Source organism: Pteronotus mesoamericanus, unplaced genomic scaffold, assembly GCF_021234165.1.
Source record: "Pteronotus mesoamericanus isolate MK-2021 breed Mesoamerican mustached bat unplaced genomic scaffold, CSHL_Meso_final contig_105, whole genome shotgun sequence".
NCBI classification, from domain to species: domain Eukaryota; kingdom Metazoa; phylum Chordata; class Mammalia; order Chiroptera; family Mormoopidae; genus Pteronotus; species Pteronotus mesoamericanus.
In genome coordinates this window covers 12,232,805-12,250,532 of record NW_026555006.1, presented here as the reverse complement: position 1 = coordinate 12,250,532, position 17,728 = coordinate 12,232,805, and the positions used below count along the sequence as shown (strand labels likewise).

The window sequence follows — 17,728 nt, the reverse complement described above, 5'->3', positions numbered from 1 at the left end:
GAAGTAAAACAATTATAACAGTAACTAACACTGAGCAAATGCTGAGTAAGTGTTTACTGTTGTTAATACAGTGAGAGGTTAGCACTGGAATAACTGCGTGAGCGCAGAGAAAAAGAGCTTATGCACTCAGGGATGGGTTTTCAGAAGGAGGAGATGCTTGAACTGAGGATGAAGAATTGCCTAACCAGATGGATAAGTAGGTGAATAGAGCTTTGCACATAATTAGAAAGGCATGGAGACAAAGAAGGAAACAGGGAAAAAAGATACTTTTTTAGCACTCCTTGATGGTTATGTCTGGAAGAGAGAGTAGTAAGACAAAGTTGTAACTGAAAAGGGCTGGACTAAGCTATTGTAGGGGAGATACTTGTTCTGTTTATTACTGTCCTCTTGTCCCACCGTATAGTTTGACACATTTTACTGAGTTAATACTTGAATTTTTTCCTCGAAGTTATACTCAGCCATTGGAGTATTTTGAGGGGAGATATGTTTAGATTTGCATTTTACAAAATTCTTTTCTGCTGCTAAGTAGAAGACAGACTTGGAGGATAAGAGAAAAGGTAGAAAGATCAGTTAGGAAGTTCTTACAGTTCTATGTTTTGCCATGTGTAATGTGCACTTTTTTGCCCAAATTTGAGTGAAAAATAAGGATGCACATTATACATGGGTAGTACTAATTCTGTACCTGTATAAATGTTTTTAGTTTTCTTATTTATGTTTATGTGTTAAAAGTATAACTCTAGAAAGCAATAATGATATCCACATGTTCAAAAATAAATGCTAAAATTCCCTTTCAATACAAAAAACAAGTATCTAAATATAAATAAATAATTGAATTGAAAAGTTAAAACGAAAGATTTTTTTTTTTTTACTGAAAGTTTGGGCCAAAAACCTGAGTGTACATTATACATAGTAAAAAAGTAAGAAATGATGAGAGTGTAAACTGAAGCAATGGCAATGGGGATGGCGAAGGAACAGATTAAAACAGATGAGGGTATGGTGTGAATGGGATTTAGAGTATGAATAATGAGAGGAGAATGATTCCTAGATTTTTGACCTGAGTGACTACAAGGGCCATTCATTTAATTTTTTAAAATTTCAATATGTATACCTCACTACTTTTTAAAAAATATTATGCTTAGAGTAGCATTTTTTATTAACTAACCTTTTTTTTAGCAAGTAAAGAATAGACTTTTTTCTTTAAACTTTCCTGTGTTAAATTATAATCTGACAATTTCTCTGTTACAGAACTTTGCCAGGGTTAAAATGCAAGTAACCATGTCACTATCTTCCTTGGTGGGCACGTCTCAGAATTTTAATGAAGAATTCTTAAGACGTTCTCTGAAGACTATATTGACATATGCTGAGGAAGATCTGGAATTGAGGGAAACAACATTTCCTGATCAGGTTAGAAATGCCACTTTCTCAGTTGCTAATTGAAATAGTATTGTAAAAATATAGACACTTCTCCAAACTGATAAATTAAACTTTGTTTTTTACTGGAGGAACCTATATTTTTCTTTCAATCTATATATCATATGCTATAGACAGTACTGAATTTTTTTTTGTTTCAATAAATTACCCTTCCTGCACTGGTTAATAAAAAGTGGTAATTCTGTTTGTTTGTAGCAAAAAAGAACAGTACACTTAGGCAGTGTGGGCCAAAAAAAACCTTTATGATAAAACATCCCCACTTATTATTGAAATAGTAATTTGACTTAAAAACTAAAGTTTCTTCAAACTTCCTTTTGGGGAAATCAGAAACATAGGAGAGAATTTTCTTTTGTGTTCTTTTCTTGTATCTATGCTATCCCTATATTTTATTTCTACTTATAGTTCTATTTGTTTCCCAGTGAGAGAACTAAGACAGTAGTCTGCTGAGGAATTTGTACAAAGTTTAGTACCCCTACCCCACCATACCGCAGCATTCCCACACTCTTAAATATATCAATATCATATTATTTCTTTTGAAATTTTCAAATACTCACCTGAAATGTATTCTAAACTAATTTAGTAATTGTGAATGAATCACAACTGAAGAATGTTTTTCATATAATTTTCTGCTACAGGTCCAAGATTTGGTTTTCAATCTCCATATGATCCTTTCTGACACTGTTAAAATGAAGGAACACCAGGAGGACCCTGAAATGTTGATTGATCTAATGTACAGGTAGTATTTGTTTGATTCACTTATGCCTTGTAGAATGGCCTTAAATCAATAAAACACAGGAAACATTGGATTAAAAAAATACACACAGATATTGTCATTTTCTAATGATAGATTGAAAAGTCAAAATGCACTTTTTCCAGGCTGCTTTTTCAGATCCCCTGTGAGACTTCTTTAGGCACTGTGCATAATTGTTCAGTACATTTATGGATTATCAAAAACAAGAGGGTTTTTAAAAATAATCATAACACATTAAACACCTTGGTGTCCAGTGCCCTAGATTTCCTGGGAATGTCCAAGAACCATATTTTCAATGTAAAAGATCAGTCCTTTAGGAAGAAAATACCATGTATTAATGTTTACCATAACATTAACTTTCCTGAATTTAAATATGTTTTTATGCCTAGAGTAATATTTCTAGGAGCACATTGTGAGAATTTTATAATTCCTATTATATGTTGAAAGATGTAAGTAAAACTTGAGACTCTTTTTTTGCCATGACCCTCTCTTTTCAGAGTTTTAGAATTCTTTAAAGGCACAAATAAAACAAATATTGTCTTTAAAATAAAGGCGATACAATGAAGCTATCTTTAATAAATATAAAAGTTCTATGTTTCCATAACGAACACACAATTTTTTTTTAGATTTTATCTATTTATTTTTAGAGAGAGGGGAAAGGAGAGAGAGAGAGAGTGAGAGAAACATTGATGTGTGAGGGAAACATCGATGTATGAGAGAAACATCAATCCGCTACCTCCTGCACACCCCCAACTAGGGACCTGGCCCACAAACCAGGCCTGTGCCCTGGCTGGGAATCAAACCAGTGACCTTTTGGTTTACAGGCCGGGACTCAATCCACTGAGCCACACTGGCCAGGGCTGGACACATAAATTTTCATAGTTTTTCTGTACTGACCGTTTTCCTTATGATCATATTTTAATATGGCATGTTCTTTTTTCAGTGCCTCCCTCCAAGAAAAATTATATTACCCATTGTATGGGCTCACAGCTATTTTATCTAAGTGTACACAAAGGCCTTTCCATACCACTCAAAAACTTATCTTAACAGGTTGTGTAAGATAACAGAAACCTCTGTAGGTAAACACTGAACAAGCCATCTAAACTCCCTTCAGCTTGGGAAGCAAACACTAATTGGGAAGAATTTCTGTTCTAATTAGAATTGCCAAAGGCTACCAGACCTCCCCAGACCTGCGATTGACGTGGTTGCAGAACATGGCTGGCAAACACTCGGAACGCAGCAATCATGCTGAAGCTGCGCAGTGCCTGGTCCACTCAGCAGCACTTGTTGCTGAATATTTGAGCATGCTGGAGGACCGCAAATATCTTCCCGTGGGGTGTGTAACATTTCAGGTAGGAATCTTCCCGATTCACATTAAATCAAGGTATGTGCTTTTTTGGTTTTGACTTTTCTCCCTAGTGTCTAGATTACCTCATCTTGTAAGGAGAGCATAGAGATGAAAGATGTGCTTCATGAGATGAATGAACATTTCACCGTCACTGTCACTAATATATTTTTAAAGAGTACTTCCTGTTAATTCTCTTTCCAAATGTTCTTACCTCTGAATTAACAGTGCTGCCTATGTTTCTTCTCTTTGCCTATACTGCTATGGACTTTATGGCATCTATGGAATACACTCAAAATACTGAGAATCAGAGTTAAGTAGAAACTCTTACCTGGCTTTTACTTAACACACCAGATAAACCAACTGTCTCCATTCTGTGTATAAAATATACTAATACCATGACTCAGGTGATAGTTTACTCTATAGTTGGATTACATACTTCTAACTCACTAGTTGAAATCCTTGATTACTGAGAGTCAGTTTTGAGTTGCTTTTTTTAAAAAACTTGTTATTGCCAGGTTTGGAAAATTTCACATTTTAATTAAATATTATATCCTCTGATGAAACCTGAATGCAAAAAGGTGAGTTATTGTTTCTCTGAAAACTAAGTTGAATGATTTGCAAAGACTTAATAAAAGTGAGTCTCAAAGAAAGAAAGTGAGTCTCTGAAACAATTGTCGTTAAGTTAATTTTGGACCAGACAAGTATAAAAGATCTCAGGAAAATTTTAAAATCTAGGATAATTTGATAATTTTTTTAAAGATTTTATGTATTTTTTAGAGAGAGAGGAAGGGAGGGAGAAAGAGAGGGAGAGAAACATTGATGTGAGAGAAATGCGTCAGTTGGTTGTCTCACATACACCCCCAACTGATGACCTGGTCTGCAACCCAGGCATGTTTCCTGACTGGGAATCGAACCAGCAACCTTTTGGTTCTCAGGTCAGCACTCAATCCACTGAGTCATACCAGCCAGGGCTGATAATCTTTTTAAGTTCAAGTTTCTACTCTACTTTAAAGAAACCAAAGCTGAACATACTAAATGATGGTTGCATTAGAGATATTTAGCCAAGAAAAAGTACATGGAACTCTGATCTGGAGACCCATGCACAAGGAAAAAGCCTTAGACCTACTTCAAAAAAAATGGACAAATAAGTATATGTGTACTGTAAATGTTTAGGTTAAAATAAAGTATTTAAGGTATGTATGTATCATTTCTTTTATAGAAATAGTGGCTGATCCCAATCATATGGGGTAAAGGGCCATTATTATACCTGAGTTTTTTCCATTAACTCAGTGTATGTTGGGAAAGTCAAAGAAACCATTTTCTTTGCCTTAAATTCCCTCACAGAGAGTTTTGACAAGATCAGTTAAATTAAATACTATTTAAGTCTCCTTAGATGTCCTATATCATGTCAGTATTTTCCTCAGCCTGTGATTTTTAAAAATTTTCTTTCTCACAACTTTTTATTGATGGAAAAGTCACCTAGCAGTGGTGTTTCATTTTATTACCATCTTCAAAATACAAAAACTTTTTGGAATTTTGTCTTTTACCTGTGCATTGACTGCCCTTTTAAATCTACGTTGATGACTATCTTTCATGTTCAGTTACTTCTCCATATACATCTTTCATGCTAAGAAATCAATTCCATCTCACAATTTTTTTTTCTCACTAGAATATTTCATCAAATGTTTTAGAAGAGTCTGCAGTTTCAGATGATGTGGTATCTCCGGATGAAGAAGGTATCTGCTCTGGAAAGTACTTCACTGAGTCAGGACTTGTGGGATTGCTGGAACAAGCGGCTGCTTCTTTCTCTATGGTAGATAATTCTTCTTTGTTCCTTCCCCAGTTACATACCTCTGAATTATTAGTGAGGTGGACATTTATTCCCTCTGCCTATGATCCTGCTTTTCCTTTACAATAGTTTTCTCTAAGCACCTTAAGAACTGTAATAGGAACAGGTGTGTGGTATTCAACCTGCCAGAGATCTCCGCCCTGCTGGCGGCACGCAGCACGCAGGACCTCAGCCTCCTGAGCTTGCTCCTGGAGTTGGCAGGGTGCCTGGGGTTTCTCCAGAACCACTGTTACTACGGCTACCCGCTGCTGACCTACCTGGAGTACCCCATTCTCATCACACAACACATGTGCCCTTGAAACTGATTTTTGTCTTCTCCAAGTCTGACAAGTTCTAGCAGAGCCACCCCTAGTTCTACACTTGGCTACTAGGCAGAAGCCCATGGGCAAGGGGCACAGGCTGGTGGAGCCACCAGCCCAGCCACTTCCTTAAGCCACTTGCAAAGATTTGCGATGTCCTGGTTCGTCCTCACCCCACAGAAGTGAATCACAGACCTGGACATGAATTCCTGCACGTTCATCAGTGCGGCGGCCAGTAAGCTTGCCCAGCTGCAGCACCTGTGGAAGACCCTGGACTCGGGTGGTGAGCGTCCTGACCTGGGGCCTTGCTTCCTACACGTGTCAGCAATCTTGGGAACTTGGAACTGTAGAGACCACATACTACATTTCAATCTATTTTGCACAGCACTCTGTTCTTAACAAGCTCTTAAGTATTTGTTGACTAGGAACTTCTGGTCAAGAGGAAGGAATAAGTAAACACAGCTCGCCTCCTTGCACAACCACAGCAAAAATTATAACTAAATTACAAAACAGCTATCACCCAGAATTGTCAGAAAATCAAGCTGTATGGAAGTCCAACACCAAAGAATTAAAGATGTCACATTCAATCAGAAGAGTAGGAGGGGAAGGTGGGATACCTCAGGAGCGAGGGATCCCAGCTCCACACCAGATCACCCAGCCCAGGGTTCCAGTGCCAGGAAGATAAGTCTCCATAACTTCTGGCTGTAAAAATCAGTGGGGGTTGGGGTGGCAGAAGAAATTGCGGGATTCTCAGGAGTCTCCTCTTAAAGGGCCCGCAACAGACTTAAGACATATACCAGACTCAGTCCCTCTGGGCTCCAGCATCAGAGCAGCAGCTGGGAGGGCACTTGTAGCATATGGGAAGAAACAAAAGTGTCTGGCATCAGGGTGAGTGCTGGGAGAGAGCTTCGTCCTGGACAAAACTCCAGAGGCCAGGCAGCAGCCATTGTCCCTTTTCTGTGCCCTTCCTCACGAAGAGCCACAGAGCAGTGACACCGTATCAGAGGAGACTCCATCAACCTGGTGCCCACAAGTTGCCCCACCCTGATGATTACCTAAGGTTACACCCCATCCAACTTATGGGTGTGCTTTTCTACAATAGGCCATGGTAGTAAGAGAGGAGTCAAAGTAGCTCTACTTAATATATAGAAACATACACAAGGAGGCAGCCAAAATAAGGAGACAAAGAAATATGGCCCAAATGAAAGAAAGAACAAAACTCCAGAAAAAGTACTGAACAAAATAGAAATAAGCAATCTAGCAGATGCGGAGTTCAAAACACTGGTTATTAGGATGCTCAAGGATTTCATTGGGTGCTTCAACAGCATAAAAAAATACCCAGGCAGAAATGAAGGTTACACTAAGTGAAATAAAATTTTACAGGGAATTAACAGTGGAGTGAATGAAGCTGAAAAGAAAATCAATGATTTGGAACATAAAGAAGGAAGAAATATTCAATCAGAACAAGAAGAAGAAAACAGAGCCCCCCCCCCCGCCCCCCGCCGCCAAAACAAGGATAGAGTAAGGAGCCTCTGGATCAACTCCAAATACCAATATTCAAATCACAGGAGTTGTGGGAAGGAGAAGAGAAAGAGCAAGAAATGGAAAACATTTGCAAAATAATTAAAGAAAACTTCCCTAATTTGGTGAAGGAAATAGACCAAGTCCAGCAAGCATGAGAGAGTCCCAAACAAGTTAGACCCAAAGAGGACCACACCAAGACACTTCATAATTAAAATGTCAAAGGTTAAAAATAAAAAGAGAGTCTTAAAAGCATCAAGAGAAAAGCAGAGAATTACCTACAAAGGAGTGCCAATAAGACTGTCAGCTGATTTCTCAAAGGAAACTTTGCAGGCAAGAAGGGATTGGCAAGAAGTTTTCAAAGTGATGAAAAGCAAGGACCTACAACCTACATTACTCTACCCAGCAAAGCTATCAATTAGAATTGAAGAGCAGATAAAATGCTTTCCAGACAAGGTAAAGCTAAAGGAGTTCATCATCACCAAGCTAAATAAAGGGACTTATATAAGACAAAGAAGATCTACACTATGAACATTAAAATGGCAATAAATTCATAACTATCAACAACTGAATCTAAAAAACAAGCGAACAAGCAGAAGAGAAACAGAATCATAGATAATGGAGATCATTTGGAGGGTTATCAGTTGAGAGGGGAAAGGGGGAGAATAGGAAAAAGATGAAGGGATTGAGACATACAAATTGGTAGTTGCAGAATAGACGGGAATATTAAGAACAATAGAGGAAATGGAATAGCCAAAGAACTTAAATGCATGATCCATCGACATGAACTAAGCGGGGAGGAATTGCAAGAGAGAATGAGGGGAACTGGATGGAGGAGGTAAAGGGGGAAAAATTGGGACAACTGTAATAGCATAATCAGTAAAATATGTTTTAAAAACTATACAGGAATAAATTTTCTTCCTAGATTCATCATTGCTTACTCTTTTTAATTTTAATAATCCATCACTTCTAGTGTTTTTCATTTGCTTATTTATGGGCCAACCCTTAATCTACAAAAGATTTTTTCTTACTTTGTTTTGGTTTACAAAACTTCCACCACCAAACGTTCTCTGAAACTTTAAAATTTTATAAAAAGCAAAACAAAATGTAGGGGTGCATATATATTTTTGTGTTGGTGTTTCAAGATCCTTGGGTTATAGTTCCAGAAGTAGAATCTCTGGGTCAAAAAGGAGCTCCATTTTTAATTTTTTTAAGGATACCCCATATTGTTTTCCACAGTGGCTACACCAGTCTGCATTCCCACCAAGAGTGAACTAGGGTTCCCTTTTCTCTACATCCTTGCCAGCACTTGTTGTTTGCTGATTTATTGATAATAGCCATTATGAAAGGTATGAGATGGTGTCTCATTGTGGTTTTAATTTGCATTTCTGTGAGGATTAGTGATGTTGAACATTTCTTAATATGCCTATGGACCATCTGCATGTCATCTTTGGAGAGGTGTCTATTCAGGTCTTTTGCCCATTAGCCAAGATATGGAAACAGCCTAAGTGTTTATCAGTAGATGAGTGGATAAAAAGGCTGTAGAACATTGCACAGTGGAATACTACACAACAGTAAAAAAGAAGAAACTTACATTTTGCAACAGCATGGATGGACCTGGATAAAATTATGCTAAGTGAATTAAGTCAGTCAGTGAAAGACAAATATCACATGATCTCACTTATATGTGCAATTTACTGAACACAATAAACTAATGAACAAAATAGTAAAAGAAGTTTAGATACATAAAACAGACTGACAGCTGTTGGAAACCAGGGAACAGGATGAAAGATGGTGAAGACATTAACCAGAGAACATTTCTGCCCAATGCATGGGCTTGGACAACACTACTACGGGGATTGGCTCCAGGAGGGGAAAGGGTGGGCAAAGGGCAAAAAGCAGGAACAACTGTAACAGCATTAGCAATAAAAAAAAAAGAAAAGAAAAAGACTCTAGATAATTTAAGTTCCTGACATGGCTCTAGATGTAGAGCGTGTTTATTGGATGAAAGGGAGAATCTTTTTCTGAGCGTGTTGGGCATTGCCCTGGTACTCAGGAAAGTTATGGTTACTGATCCTATTGGTTGCCCTGTTAGGTAGGTTTTGGGGGCCCGGAGCTTCCTTATCAGGAACTTCATGAACTACATCCTAGATCCCTGGTTTGATCTGTTCGACCTGCTTTAACCCCAGTCCTGTCCCTCCCCATCTGTATGTGAAAAATTGAGTAGTCATGTGGATTCAAGTTGGGATGTTTATCCAAGACAGGAAAGATAGCTAGCCAAGTCCCTTCCTTGAACCATGGTGATAGGGTCACCTACTTTCTGTGGTTTTTCTCCTCAGTGTTTAGTGTCCCAGCCAAGGTTTAAAAACAGTGAGGTTCATGTTAACATAAGACGGTAGCTTGAGGTATCAGGCAATGGTGCTCTCCTTCCCCATTGTACTACTATTGGGATTTGGTTATTTCCTCTCTTGGCCTCGACTCTGCCTTGCAATATATTGCTTAAGGGTACAGCTTTAGAAGGCGTACAGCCAGAATTCAAATCCTGGCTCTGCCACGTTACTTGACACTAATTACTCCACCTATCAATGCCTTACTTTTCTTACCCATTAAATGTGTCTAATAATAGTACCTACCTCATTAGAATGTTCTCAGGATTAAATGAGTTAGTATATGTAATATGGCTCCAGGTAAATAATAGTGTGTTTGCTATTCCCTTCCTCTTCACCCTTACTGGCACTTAGAACCAGCTCATTTAAATATAATAATTCTTAGACTCTAAGAATGTTTGGTATTGGTCCACTGTAAAATTTTTTTGTCTTTGAGAACCTTGACTGTCCTGACTTCCCCTGGATCTCTGCTCTTGAGTTTCAGTATAACTGATTTGAACTATCAGGGGAAAAGGTTTTGGGGTGGTTTTTTTTGCTATTAATAGAATATTTTAATAAATTTACACTCTGTGTATGTTTGTACACTCTGTGTGTGTTTGTAATTTTAATAATTCACAGTCGTAAATTTAGGTTGTGGTACAGTAACCTATATTACAGAATTTCTTTTACATAAATAGCATGTAATTATGAACTTCATTCTTTTTCAATTAACCTATTTAATCTTAATTAAAATAATTACTGAGACATTTTAGTTACACTAAATATATTTCACTGTTACAGCTACATGATTGTTTAAACATACTTCTGTGAACTGACTAGAAAATATAACAACCAGATGTTTATTTCCTTGGGAAAATATGTTTGCCGTTTTGTGAGGCAATGGAAACTTAACAACTCTTGGAAAACATCTCTCTCTTCCCTCACTACAGTCACCAGTTCAGGATTATGGACAAGAGAATGGAATAGTGGTACCAACACATTTCGTCACTCACTGAGTTTAACCAGAGCAACTGCTGACCCACCACTGGCCAACTAGCCGCTAGTGGAATAAAATAGGATGGCTCAGGACTTTCTCATGCTTTCTAAAGATCAGTTATTTTTCCTTATTAGATTTCCAATAACATTTCCTGGGCCAATTTAATATTTTGGAAAAGTTAGAAAATTTTAGTTTTGAAGGTGGCACATGTTATCTGATATCTGTTTCTGTCACCAGTATAATAATTGGATTTCTTTTATTTCTCTGCTCAGAATTAGTTTCTGCAAAAGTTTGTATACATATATAAGTACACACACATACACACATTTACCTTAGTGAAATAATTACTGGGTAGATAGACACAGAATGTTCAATTCAAATTAATAGAAATATAAATATACATATGTGTGTATGTATATAAAATGCACATACTCAAACTTACATGTATATCCATCCATCTCGAGGAGACAATATATTGTGTAAAAATGTTTTATTAAGCTTTAGTAAAATTAAAAATTAGTACTGTTTTATGTGCTGTTGAAAAAGCTTTAGTGATTGCTTTAGCAGAAATATTGTGAATTCATAAATTGTAAATATTTACTTATGGAAGTAAAAGAAAGCAATATCTTTTCTTATAGGCTGGCATGTATGAAGCAGTTAACGAGGTTTACAAAGTACTTATTCCTATTCATGAAGCTAATCGAGATGCAAAGAAACTATCCACAATTCATGGTAAACTTCAAGAAGCTTTCAGCAAAATTGTTCATCAGGTAACGATTGCAATTTCTAGCTTCAGTGTAAATGGAGAAAACTGTCTGAAAGCGTTAGTATTGCATTGTACGGATGTCAAACTAGATCCCATGCAATGACCATTTTAATCAGATTACAAATGAACAGTGTCAAAATGATGGTTCAGAACCAAAGCAAGGCTCATTAACAGAAAAACGAATTTATCTAAAGTAGTTAAAAATCATCATAAACTTCCTACATAGCTTTTCTTTTTTTTCCACTTTTTTTGAATTCATACTAGTTGCCAAATTTTTTTTTAAATTTAGAGTTATTTTCTGTTTCACAGTGAGTTATAATTATGAATCTGATTTTTAAATTGATTTCTATTCTTTTGCTGCCAAAAAGTTTTTATATTTAAGTTTATTTTTTATTACATGATATGAAAGTTTAATAAACCCCTAATATTTTGTGATTTCAACTGGACTTAACCGTTTTTCTTAGATGTTTCCATTCAATCATCTTTGACATATTTCTAATATGAATATAATGAATAAAATGGTTGTCTTATGTTTATTCAATGGTAATAGTATGATTTCAGTACTTGTTTATAGAATCCACATATTACAAAAATTAAAATCAAGATAAACTTGGTTTAAAAACTAATTAGACTATTAGCAGTTGATGTCCCTGAAACTAAATCCTTGGCTCCATTTAAATAGTCTGAAATATGCTGTTGAGCCTTCTTCTCCACTGTACTGTTGCCTTTCCTGTGCTACCCGTGTTGTTACCTGCTACCGCCATCATCTAAAAAGGAAGTGGAAAATTGAATATCCACTTTTGTATTCAGTACTAGTCCTACTTTACTGTCTATGAGCCTGACCTCTGCTTTCTTGCCGTGGACTAGGCTGTTCTAAATGAATTGATATAATCTAAAGACTTCAATAGTCATAAAATAGAGTTGCTGTACTGTTATGCCAGAACTTTATTGTCATCTATTAAAATATTGAAATTACAAAAGATTTACTAGGATTCATGATCATAACAGGTGGGTCTTTTTATAATTAGCTATACACATGCTGTCAAAGCTTCTAAAGCTGTAAACTGCAAATTATACAGGTCAGGTCTGGAATATTTAGAGCGAGCAGATTTCAAGAAACTTTCATCTGTTTGTACAAAAGGCATTTGAGCAAAATTGCAATTTCTATTCCAATTACCCTGGGTATTTCATTGAAGTGCAGCTGAGTTTAGTGAGAGATCTAATTTAGGTATAAATATGGAACAAGCAGTTGGCTTTCTTTCCCCCAAAATGTGTACTTTCACTTTTAAAGTTTTTAAAAGGTGAAATTTTAGCTATTAGATTTTGAAAAAGCAATTTATAAAATTATCAGATATCTTAAAAGTGGAAGAATATGGTCTTTAAAAATACCCTAGTGTCTTCTATTTATGGAGAAGAATTTATCGTGTATGGTGTCTTTACACTACTGAACTTCCTTTGGCCTTTTTTTGTTCTTTTTAAACAGTTTTTTTTTTATGACCTGCCCTTTTTTACTTTTTATTATACAGAGTACTGGCTGGGAGGTAGGTAATGTTTTAGTTAGTTAAAGACACTAATAGATTGATTTGATCAGATTTCTTATGCCAATGCTTTACCCACATGTGCTAGCTGTGGGCATTCTGTTGCTGTCTGCTATCAACTGAATTCATTAACCAAAGAAATTTTGTTAAAATACTGTACCTTATTTTTAAATGTTTATTATTAAGAGGTGTAGGTAGTGCATGGAAATCCATGTTACACTAATGAGATTCTTTGGTAAATGAGCCACTTTGTCATCACGTTAGTTTGTTTTTATCCTGTGAAGCATTTTCTTTCATCAACATTTACACACGGATTTCTTTTTTTAACCATATTGTTTCACCTCATTTTACAGAGGTCGATTTATATGTTATTGCTCAGAGGTGTAAATAAAAAGTACTGTACTTCATCTGCTCTAAGATGCCACCAACTGTAAGACATCCCATTATTTTTGTGTACATTTAATAAAGAAAACAGAAACCTCTGTATTAAACCACAACGTCCTATCAGTTGAAAGATGAATGCCAGCTACAGAGATGTTAAAGTGTGGGCCAAAAAATGTGCATCTTAGAATTGATGAGTCACTTCACTTTGAGTATAAGCACTGCTGAGGGAAGAAATTCACTTTTGTCATTTAAATTTTATTGGGGGGAGGGATAAAGCGATTGAAAGAGCTGAAAATTTAATTTGAACCTTATATTCTGACAGTGTTTGATAGGTAGTGTTTAATGAAAACTACGTGCGCTTCCTTTTATGCTGTAAGTGATTAGGCTCATGAAAAATTATAGATAAGTCAAATCTTACCTGAAAAATGCCAGGAAGAAATTGATTGCCATTGTTTTAAATTTTTCTGTAAAGAATTCTGTAAAATGCGTTTTAATTTATTTTTGACGAGGTAAAGCAAGGTATTAATAAATCAGATTCTTTTAAAGCGAGGTGTACTTGTAAAGTTGTCTGCTTTGCCTTTCACTTGGAAGTCAAGTTTATGTTGACTAAACAGCTTAGGCTTTCTCTGGTTTTGTATTGCAATCCTCGTTTTGGGACCCAAATAGAAAACCTTATGAATAAATGTTACTACTGCATTTTCTTCCATTTCTGAATTGGTTCCCACCTTTTGCTTTTGTACTTTTATGTCCACCTTAATCCTCCAGATTAAATGTGTATGATCTTATTAATACCTACTATAGAATCCTTCATTTCTGGATCTCAATTAAGACATATATAAATAATGAGTCTTGCCATGGTTATCTATGAGTGATAAAGTTCCTAATGGATTTCCTATCATGAAATGGAATTAGTTGAAAAATAAGCATAAAAGAAGACATATGGAAACCTCTGAGCAGTTTATTACTAGTCTGCTTGATGCTAAATCGACCCCTGAAAGGTATAATTTTCACTGGTTATGACATTAATATCATTCTGTCATCATGTTTACTGCATGGTAAAAATCACACAGACTTTATTTTCTTGTTTATATCTTGTCACTACTTTTCACTGGACCTTTAGCTTTGTAGCTTCTAAGATTGTTGCACGCTTGTTTTTTGCTTTTTTCCTTGTAAAACTTAAATGGATGCTTGCATTTTAAAAATGTGTTTGCTACCATTTGCTGCTTATTTGTTTTGAAATTTCCTTAATTAAAATGCTTTCTGTTTTCTCTTCTCTCTTGACCCTGGTTGCTGACCCTACTCCCTACTTTTATTATTGTCTATTGTGGTAAGTTTCTATCTTGTGAATATTTTTCTTTTTGACTTGGAAAACTTCAGTAATTTCATTTTTTCTAAAAAACTATGTTTCCTAGCTAATTTCCTGGCAGTCTCAAAGAACTCTCACTGGGTTTAAATTCAGTTCAAATAAGTGATTCATTGTAGAATGACTCTGACTTATAGGAAAAGCCTTCTGCGTGTATATGTTAGCAATGTGTTTCATTTTTCATTTCACTCCTTGATTTGGTACAAATTGTTTCGGTTGGCAAGGTTTTTCCGGGATATGTGTGTGGGTTTGTGTATACTGTATGTAAAAGGTAACTCTAAAACTTGACACTTAGCAATTTGTAAAGCATTTACCATGCAAAATAGCAAATCACGAACCCTTCGTGTATGGATCATGGTGGCTGTTAATCTGCTGTGCCTGTTTCAGTACCTTGATGGCTGTTTACTGTTCACTTTTATTCTTTTCTTTTCCCCAGTCTATTTTTAAAATAATCAAAAATAAAGTGTGCTTTAATCATTTGCTATGATTGCATTTTAAATAATATTTTATAAAAAAAATGTTGAATTTCTGAATGGAAATTTTTATAACTTCATATTTTATGCATTTCATTTGTAAAAGATACATTTATCTCTTTAAAAAATAGTGATCAATTTGTATTCAGAAGCAGACAATTTGTACTTACAGTAGAGGACAGTGTAATAAGATGGAGGAAGACAAAACATAGGAGAGAAATACCAAATAATTACTCAAGGAAATTCTCAAAAATCCTCAAGGAAAACATCAGAGAAGTGTAAGATGGTATATATACTTATGTCCTAGTGTTTGTATATCATTATAGAGTATGTGGATTATATAGCCTTATTAAGAACTCGGTCTAAGGTGTCAAATATATTGGGATTTAAATCCCAGCTCCACTACAGTATGGTCTCCAAGTGTGACCTCAGACAAGTTACTTTTCCTTATCCTAAAATAAAGGAGGAAATAATGGCATCCAGCTCAATGTTGTGATAAGAATTGACATGATGCATGTAAAGTGGATTGCCAGTGTTTACCACATGCTAAGTACTCAAAAAATGTTGGAGATTATTATTTTTATTATCACATTTATTATTATCAGCATTATTTTTACTATTACTGGAAATCCTAACATAATTTGGTTAATAAAATCTAAGAGGTGTTCTGTTCCCATGTTGAGATCTGTGGCTGAATAAACTGATAAAAGTGAAAGTGTTCTTTAAGGTGAATAGATCTAATAGAAGGGAATTACCACTGTATGAAATAGTGGTATGCTTATATGGAAATCAGTTAATTCGAAGGAAGCATAGTGGAAAACAATTGGCTGAGGATAAAAGAAGTTATAAAAATAATGTCATTGTGGAAAAATATAACCGGCTCAACAGAGTGTTTCTTATGAAATACAGATTTAAAAAACTAGAACAGCTTTAAGATATATTTGTCATAAGAGATTTCAACCACTGGAGATATGGATAGATGAATAGGTGGTTTTTCTTGTCTGGGACATAGTTTCAGTTTAAAAAGAGTTTGTAACACTAAAGGAAGATAATGTTAGAAAAACATAGGCTACATTATAGGAAAGTGGATTTTTTAAAAATTCAAAGGAAAGACAGATATCAGCCTGTGCTCCAAAGCTCTGAAAAGGAAATTAAGATGAAGTGATGTTTTTCCTACAGATGAAGCTATGTGTTATGCTTTCATGAACCTGATAGGGTCTGTGGTTTGACACTAGAGAACTCCAAATTGAAAATATCAATCTACTCAGACTCTTAACTTTGTTTCCTTTGCTGCTGCCTCAGCCACTTTAGTATACACACATTCATTTTCAGGTCTGGCAACTCCCTATAGTTCCCTCTTTGATCTGCTTGGGCACATGGCCAGCTTCCTGTTCCCCAAACTCATTAGGTTGGCTTCTGCCCTCGGGAATTTGCACCTGCTCTGTGCTCTGCCTGGAACCCACTTCCCCCAGAGATCCACAGGAATAACTCTCCCTTCCTCCATGATGAGACCTATCTTGACCACCCTCTGTCTCTTTTTTTGTTCATTGACTCATCACAACTGTCCAGAACAATTTGCTCACACATAGTAGGCACTTAAATATGTGAATGGATGGTTTCCCTGACATACATTCTGTTTCGTGACCTGTATTTTTCTGTTCCTTCTTTCTCTGCTGCAATGTCCTTTCCTGTCCTCCCACATCCATGGTTCAGTCTGTGCGTTGTAGGACCCTGTCTGTGTGTCACCACCTTTGTGACCTGGCTCCCATAGGATTGTTTCTTCGTACTTTTTAATTATAGCACATAACCCTTTGTATTGTAATTATTTGAATACCTTTCTTTTTTTTTACTTTCTTGAGGAGCCAAATCTTATTTTTATATTCCTATTACTGATAAATTGTGGCTAACATATCATAAGCATTCAGTGTCTTTCCTCAAACTGAATGTTAGTGTGGAAAGTAAATGGATGCTCAGTAGTTCACTTTTAAGGTGCATTAATAAAATGCAAGTCCAGGCCCAGGGAGGCAGTGAGCCACATTCGGCCAAGATCAGATCATAGCAATAATGTGTCTCTTTCTGAGATGCCACACTTTAAAATGTGGCACTGAAAAACAAACAAAATGCAAACAGGATGCTAATTACTGTCATATGAAGATGACTGAGAGCTAGAAAGTTTAGCTAAAGAAGATAAATTGTAATAATTGTTTTCAAATATTTACAAGGCCACAATATTGAATATTTGAAATAGTGTTTCAAATTGGAAACCTCTGGGAGGAGTACAAATATTTTAATATTTGTAAAAATATTTATATATGATATTTTTTAAAAATAACAATCATGAAGCATTAGTTTTCTCAAATATCTCTTATTTTCCTTGTAGTGCTTTCTTTGTTCCTCGATTATGTCAAAATTTGCTATTGTTATCTTGTTCCATTAGTGTGTTGATGGTTTTAATCATAATTTTGGTTGAATACATTTATCTAGAAAGATTTCCTTTGCTATAGAGGAATTTTTGTCTGTTGAATTTTGAAATAAGATCACTTGTGGAAAAATTTAAATTATAAACCTCAACTTTCTTTGACTCCAAAGACTTTAAAAAAACAAATTCTTCTAGACAAGAATGTAGGGTATTTTTAGTCACT

General features: G+C 35.7%; 1 protein-coding gene across 8 annotated transcripts in view; it reads left to right on the top strand.

Annotated features, from left to right (window-relative positions):
- The window catches only part of DOCK7 (dedicator of cytokinesis 7), a 198,004-nt gene that overhangs the window by 170,860 nt on the left and 9,416 nt on the right, over positions 1-17,728 (top strand). For 4 of the 8 annotated variants that reach the window (XM_054574119.1, XM_054574101.1, XM_054574084.1 and 1 more), the window contains 6 exons: positions 1,246-1,404; positions 2,067-2,167; positions 3,342-3,534; positions 5,200-5,343; positions 11,201-11,332; positions 12,855-12,869. In XM_054574119.1, coding sequence (XP_054430094.1) covers positions 1,246-1,404; positions 2,067-2,167; positions 3,342-3,534; positions 5,200-5,343; positions 11,201-11,332; positions 12,855-12,869 — 744 coding nt within the window. The remainder of the gene's footprint in view (positions 1-1,245; positions 1,405-2,066; positions 2,168-3,341; positions 3,535-5,199; positions 5,344-11,200; positions 11,333-12,854; positions 12,870-17,728) is intronic. The other 4 variants (XM_054574129.1, XM_054574110.1, XM_054574092.1 and 1 more) reach the window with 1 other exon arrangement.